Below are 7457 nucleotides of genomic sequence, written 5' to 3'. Positions count from 1 at the left end.
TCATTTATTGTAGCTCACACAACATTCAGAGACTTTATGGCCACAGATTGTATAGAGAAAATTAATATTAGGACAGCATATTAATCGTGATTTCAAAGGCTGTAGGTTGCAGCCATTGCTTTAGCAATGTGTATAAATGTAACAGGACTGGTTTTAACCATTGTAACAGTCTGAGCTTCTTCAAGCTTTATTTGAGCACATTAGCTTACTAAAAACAGAAGCTAGCTAGTACTACTGGTATGTCACATTTTCACAAGGTAAGACTGGGGCTACATGGCTACGTGGAGGGATACTAGCATTAGCTGTGTTACTACATTACTTTCAGCCAAATCATGAGGGGTTCAGGTTTTCTTTTCCCTGCATTTTCCCTTCACATCATTCATATATTTGTGTTGGACATTTTCAGAGAGTGAATACCGAGGCTAACTGTCCACAAACACTTCTTTAAAAAGTCTCCTTAACAGTGAAAAGCTGTCAGTGGCACAGAAAAACCCAGCCAGCATGCCTGTGAGCAACCAATGAGAGACCTCTTTACATGCATGCCTAATTTGCATTGCTTTTTCTCCAAGGACCAAAAAGCCATAGAAATGGAAAAGCTAATCCAATAGCTAATCTAGTAATTATTACAGCTAACGGGAAAAATGAAACTTAAAAGGTGAGTGGAATAAACATTTCAAAACTAATTGGATTTTTCAATTCATTTACTTATTTCTCTTTTTAATTTGCATTTTTTAAAGTCTCAATTTGAACATTTTTTAAAATGAGGTTTTGATTCTTTCTTTTTCTTTCTATAAATCATATTTAGTATTAACTACATTAAGTATTTGTTGTTGGATTATTTTGGAAATATTTATTCATATTTGTGTTTTTCATTTCCCTTTAACATATAAACAACGATGGATGTTATGCATGTCTAAATAAACAAAAGACATGAAAACAGTTCTAAATGAATTTACTAATGCAGGTTATTTCACGAGTCATCATTAAATCAGGCAATGCTTCATTTCTGTGTGCTGGCGCTCCTGATCCTCGACGCACATCAGCAATATGGACACGTTAGTTAAAACTAAAAGGAAGGAAGGCTGGAGTAAGGAAGGAAAGGAGACAAGGACGCCGCCAAATGGTAGCGGGTCGCGTCCTGCTGTATTCCTTCGACTCCGTTCATCTCTATTCACAGTAAATAGAAGCATGGAGGCTTTGACTCTCGGGAGCTAACAGCGAGCAGCGGGGGGTAAAAACGCTGCCGCATGCGCTCTCGCCTCGACTAAAACACACAGGAAGGAAGCGTGATAGTGGTGAGGCTTTGGCCAGTTGGATTGAACTCATTTTAAGTGAAAGCAAGGTGTGCTGGTGGCGACAGGAGCGGGACAGCCCGCCGTGCAGAGCATGAAGCGGACGGCTGTGGTGGCCAGGCACAATGGCCTCGTCTCTCCGTTGGGGAACAACAACTCTGGAGCTTCTAGCATCGTCTCGCCACCCCATCCGAGAGCTACCAGTATCCCCGCTTCTGCCGACACCGATGCGGGCGGTGGGATGGACGGCCTGCTGGATTTCTCCAAAGGCCCCACCGTTAAAACGGAGCTAGTGTGCAAATGGATTGACCGAACTTCTTCAAGACAGAGGCTTGGGCGGACGGCGACATCCGTCTGCGATCAAACTTTCAGCTCCATGCACGAGCTCGTGGACCACGTCACCACCGAGCATGTAGCTGCGGGGCTGGAAAGCCTCAGTCACGTCTGTATGTGGGACGAGTGTATGCGCGGCGGGAAGGCGTTCAAAGCCAAATACAAACTCATTAACCACATTCGCGTGCACACCGGGGAGAAGCCGTTTTCATGCGCATTTCCCAATTGCGGCAAGATGTTCGCACGCTCGGAAAACCTCAAGATCCACACGCGCACGCACACTGGTAAGGGTTCGTGATTGTGTGACTGCTACGAGAGCGCAGATACTGTCATTGCGCTCGCTCAGTCCGTGCCATCCGTCAACACAAGCTTCCTGTCAGGGACCGAGAACACAGCATAATACACAGCGCTCTCCCCTGCTAGGAATCCCCTCCATGTTTACTTGGGCTTAGTTCGGTGTAGATTCACATTAGACTTGAGTGCTCCCTTGTTTCCTAGGTGACAGGCATCAGCACAGGTCAGCACTGAGCTTTAGTTTAGTCCTCAGGACGTGTATGAGCGGTAAACCCGTCCTTGGGCAATGACTATACATCAGTTATTAATCATCAATAACAACAGCGCTTGCTGCATTTAGGATCTTGAAATCAATAAGCCAGTAAAAGTATAAAAGTCACCAGCTAAACTAGAAACAACCACACAATGCAGAAAACGAGTGCGATGCTGTACCGACATCACGGGCAGGGTAGCGCAGGGCGCTGATTGAAACTGGCTGCATGTGTGACAGATGCTCTGAAACTGCATCCAATAAAAACTGGTACTTACTGGGTGCACCCCCCCCCAACAAGCTCTCACACACCTTCATTCATTCATTCTATAGACAAGTGCCACGTCTAACATTCATGCATGCACTCACAATCTAATGGATCAACTTACTCCAGGATGCTTGGACATGCAGGCTGAAGGGGCTGGGGCTCAAGCCACCAGCTCTCTGATTGGTAGAAAAGCTGCTTCTGATGTGAGTCACAGAGGCTCCAGCTAAGTGGTCTGCAGCCGTATAAGTAGCTGAGTGGTCCCACATACATGCAGGTCCATTTTCTGACCATGTCTCTTAAAGATGCTTTATTACCACAACACTGAGTTTATGTTACTGATATAGACTTTTTCTAGGAAGGCCTGTGATGGCATGATGTCACGGTAGAGGCTCTGTACATAGACTGTACATAAAAGATGGACACAGATTCCAGTGAAGCCCGTGTTGGTGTAGCTATAGTGGTGAGGCGAAAAAAGATCAGCACATAGCTTCAAAAACAGGTCTGCCACTGCATTCATCTTTAATACAGTCGATGCTTTTATGTGTGCTTCCAGTTTCCCCAAGACATCACTCCCATTCCCGTTAAAGACAGCATGAAAGCATTAGTACAACTGTGTTTTCAAAAGGAATACAAAACATGCAAATGTTAAAATTTAGCATGTCGTTATCTCTTCTGCTGATAATCATTCATCGTTTTACATTAAGCTAAATCATCCAGTCTTATGTGAAAACAGGGTTTTTTATTAGCTGGTGCTTCCTCGCTGACCCCACTGTGTTTTCTCTTTATCCCAGAAGAAGGTAAAAACCCTGGTGTGTGTCTGTCCTCCCATATGGAAAAGATAAATATAACTCTTATAAAGTTTGTATCTGCCTTGTGTGAAACGTGTATGAAAAGCATACAAGAGTGAAAACAGATATGAGATCTCTTGAAAAATTATAGAAATGAAACTTGTATGTTTTGGACACTTCCTAAAACAATATATGAAAGTAATGAGAAAGTGGCCACTTTCATGAGTAAATCATATAAGCTTTATAAGTATATTGTCTTTTTCTTTTCCATATGGGCTCTCACAAGCTGCAGCGTGTCTGCATGGAAGCAGTGAGAGCCTGACCTACACAGCTCTTCTGTCCATTTGGTGCTGCATTAATCAATGTGGTTCCTGACTGTTGATCTAAAACTGCAGCAGATTTTTTGGTTTAAATTTCCTTCTATTTATTACATTTACTGGAGATATTACATTTAAAAACAAAGGGAAGGAATCATGCAGCATCCATAACTTCCCTCCACCATGCTTGACAGAGGATATCAAGCACCATTTGTTCTGCACTCACAGATTTGCTTCTTTTGTAACCAATCGCCTTCTTGTTGGTGATTACTTTCTTCTTCAAAGCTTTCAGTCACCATTCAAGAGCTGCTGTTTTGCTAATTTCTCAATGGATCAACCTTCATTTCTTAAAAAGCAACATCACTCTGCTGAGGTTTGGAAGCTGTTCCCTGACTGGGATGTATGCCTAAAAGCTAAAGGATCACTTCTTCAGCAGCATCATATTTGTTAAACCTGCTTTAACTGTGTGCTCAGTGATGGTTGCTGAACATCGGTCACTGCGTTCCAACTTTGATATGAGTTTTGATTATTTAACCTCCTAAGACCCGAGCTCTTCCACAGCATGCATTTTTAATTTCTCTTTGATATTTGGGCTGATTGGGACCTGATGAATGTAAAAACAAAGAATTACCAGATTTTTTTTTAACCTTATTTTTGTTTTTAAGAAAAATGAGAGCCACACATGAGGATATTCGTTTAACATTTTGATAGAACAGTAGCAGCATAATGTCCTCGTAAGTGGATATCAGGCCCTTGTAGAGCAAAATTGAGTATTTTGGTCTAAATAACCCAAAATGTGATGTCCACATATGTGGACGCCAGGTCCTAGGAGGTTAAAATACGATCCCATTAAATATTTACTGTTCTTTAGAAACAAGTGTCCTTTTTTGGAATAACAATGCTATTTCTCAGCATCACTCCTTTGAACGTGTCCAGTTGAATGTTGGTTTTTCAGGTCCATTCCCTTTGCAAGGCTGATAATTGTGCGTGCGATGTTTGTTTTTCAGGTGAGAAGCCATTCCAGTGTGAGTTTTGCGAGCGGCGCTTTGCCAACAGCAGCGACCGAAAGAAGCACTCGCAGGTCCACACAGCCTCAAAGCCCTACGACTGCAAGGCAGTAGGATGCACCAAGTCTTACACCCACCCCAGCTCCCTGCGCAAACACATGAAGGTTCACATCAAGTCATCACCTACCTCTGAAACCCAGGACCTGTACAATGCCATCCCTCTTCAACTCCAGCAACCTCATCCGGCTGTCCTTGAGCCCCTTGACCTTAAAATGAACCACCTCTCTCCATCACTTACTGACAGAAACACTCATTTTTCTCTGCTGTCCAATCACGAATTGGACCTCCGTTCAGCCAGCGAAGTGGACCATAAGCTGCTGCTACGGAGTTCGTCTCCGGTAGCGATGCCTCTGGATCTCTCTCTTTCAGGCCTGAAGAGCCAGCTGAGCCAGCAGCAGCAGAGCGGCAGGACCCCACGGCGGAGCCAGCGCTCAGTCAACCCAGCCTTACCTCAGTTGTCTAACATTAAGGAGTGGTATGTCTGTACCAGGACTACAGCACCACACTTTCCTCTCCTTCACCCAGACCACATCAAATCAGAACCTAGTGATGACGAGGAGTACGTCACGTAAAGTTGAGGGACTGGTGAAATTTGACTCGCAGAACAGATCTCATATCGTCAGATCCAGGTCGGGCCAGAACAAGCAGCTGCATGGTTCCACATCGGTGGCCCTCGGAGAAGGTCAAAGGGACTGTGTCACATTAAAAATGTGTGGATCAACAGAAACGGCTCAAATGGTGTCCGAAAGGACGGGAGGAACTCCTGATTATGAAACAAAATGTTTTACTGCAAGTTATCAGTCATGGCTAGCTAACCTGAACTAAGATAAGGAGTTAACTTTGTGCAAGTGGATCAGCGAATATTAAAGAGATTTGTGTACATGACGACCTCTAGAGACACGGATCAATGACCAATTCAAGGGCTCCACTTAGGTGAAGCAATTTTAGGGGCCAAGTTGATGGAAAGAGGTTAATGTTTCCTTGATGTCACAGCACCAATGTACACAAGGTAACACGGCAGGACCAAACCAGCAGGTACACAGGGGAGTACTTTATAGTCTCTGTATGCTTCGAGCAGACTGGTTTGTACAACTTTAAAAGGTTGATCTGGAACAGCTGATTCTGCTGTCAGGCCGCCACCTCTGTGGAAGCATACAGAGGTCTTTAGTAACAAACAGAAGTCTGGAAGTATTTGTGAGTTTAATCCAACGTAGCAGAAGTCAGTGAAACTATACTCACGTCCTTGTTTGTACTGAATCTCCCACTGAATCTCGGTTGGATTATGAGTGAGTTAATCTCTTGTGTTTGTTTACACTTCATTTCCAGCACCTCAAGCTTTCAAAAATCTCATGTCCTACACACAATGTGCATCAATAAATCAAGAAAAGAAGTAGAAGTGTGCATGATTTTTGAAACTGCTTAAAAAAGTAACTGTTTTAAAGTGCACTCTTCATATGTGGCTCAGATTCATGATCCACCCACCAGAAAAGTTCAGAGACCTGCAGCAGGTGGAACTGTCCACCAACCATAACCACAGTGGTTCCTCCTAAAAGGTTGTAATTTAATTTTGCCATGAACACATTGCAAAAGTCTATCTAAACATGATAATTCACCAAGTATTCACACTTACCATGTCAAAGCTTACCCCAGGCAGACAGGGAGCTGGCTGTATTGACTGTATCAGGGGTTTCCTGCATTGGAAGTCTCCATGTTCTTGTGTCTTGATACTCTGACAGAGAGAGTAAGGTAGGTGGCTCCCCTGTACAGACTGACTCAGTGATGTGAAAGGTAGACCTGAAAGTGCGATCCAGCCTGTGGCAGTAAGATTATGTGGAGGGTGCACTCATCCACTGCCAGGATGTTTCACAGCAGCGCAGCATGCTTTTGGGCTAATCTGGGTGAAAAGAAGCTAAAATGAAAGCTGTCTATATTTTGACCAGCAGCTGGTTCAGAATTTAAAATTTGATACATTCTTGTAACATTAGCTACAGGCAACACCAATCAAATACATCGTCATGCCCTTGGGTAAGTTACTAAAGCACGTTGCCAGATAAATGCTTTCTGACACTGCTCGAGTGAACTCAATGCTATTTCATTAGGCATACCTGCTGAATTGCTTGTTAATGCAAAGATCAAATTAGCCATTCACACAGCAGAACAATGCTTTTACACATGTAGTCAAGATAACAGTGAACTTCGAAGTGAGCATCAGAATTGGGACGAGGTGTTGCTGTTACCAGGTGGACTGCTCTGGGACTGTCACAGACAAACCTCTGTAGTGTTAACAGAGAATGACCTCAGAAAGAGAAAGCATCCACTGAGTGACTCTGCTAGAAAATAATGGTCAGACTGCTTAGAGTTGGAAGGTAAGTCCATTAACCAGACTGGAAAAACGTTGCCTGGTCTGATGAGCCGTGGCTTCTGCTGCAACGTTCAGATGGCAGTTTGATGTAATGTCACAGCGTGAATTAACCCTGCCTTGTATCTGCAGCTCTGGACGTGGGTGGTGGTGGCGGTGTATTGGTGTCTTGACACCCTTAATGCTATTCTTTAAAGACCAGAGCCAGACTGTGAGTTTGAGTCCAACACTGCATGTCACAAAGCTCACATAATCTCAAATTGGTTTCTAGAACGTGGCGAGGAGTTCTCTGTACTCTGATGGCCTCCAGAGTCTCCAGAGCTCAGACCAACAAAGCACCGTTGGGATGTGGTTGAAACGGGGGATGAATTCAGCCAAGAAATCTGCAGCAACTGTGTGGGTCCCTTTAACTTCAAAGGCTAAAGGATGTAATTAAAGAAGTGTCTGGGTGTGAGTGTGTCTGCAACCGACATGTGATGTGTTAATATC

At 43.8% G+C, this 7457-nt stretch overlaps 1 protein-coding gene across 1 annotated transcript; it reads left to right on the top strand.

Annotated features, from left to right (window-relative positions):
* The first annotated feature begins 1117 nt into the window (after positions 1 to 1117).
* Positions 1118 to 6005, top strand: zic2b (zic family member 2 (odd-paired homolog, Drosophila) b). Its single transcript, XM_026191145.1, has 2 exons — positions 1118 to 1909; positions 4550 to 6005. The coding sequence occupies exons 1-2, from the start codon at positions 1387 to 1389 to the stop codon at positions 5179 to 5181; spliced, it is 1155 nt and encodes a 384-aa protein (XP_026046930.1). The 5' UTR covers positions 1118 to 1386; the 3' UTR covers positions 5182 to 6005.
* Positions 6006 to 7457: the final 1452 nt, after the last annotated feature.

This window comes from Astatotilapia calliptera, chromosome 13 (genome assembly GCF_900246225.1).
Source record: "Astatotilapia calliptera chromosome 13, fAstCal1.2, whole genome shotgun sequence".
Lineage (NCBI taxonomy): Eukaryota > Metazoa > Chordata > Actinopteri > Cichliformes > Cichlidae > Astatotilapia > Astatotilapia calliptera.
Note: the sequence above shows the minus strand (reverse complement) of the source record. Positions and strands in the feature narration are given on the sequence as shown.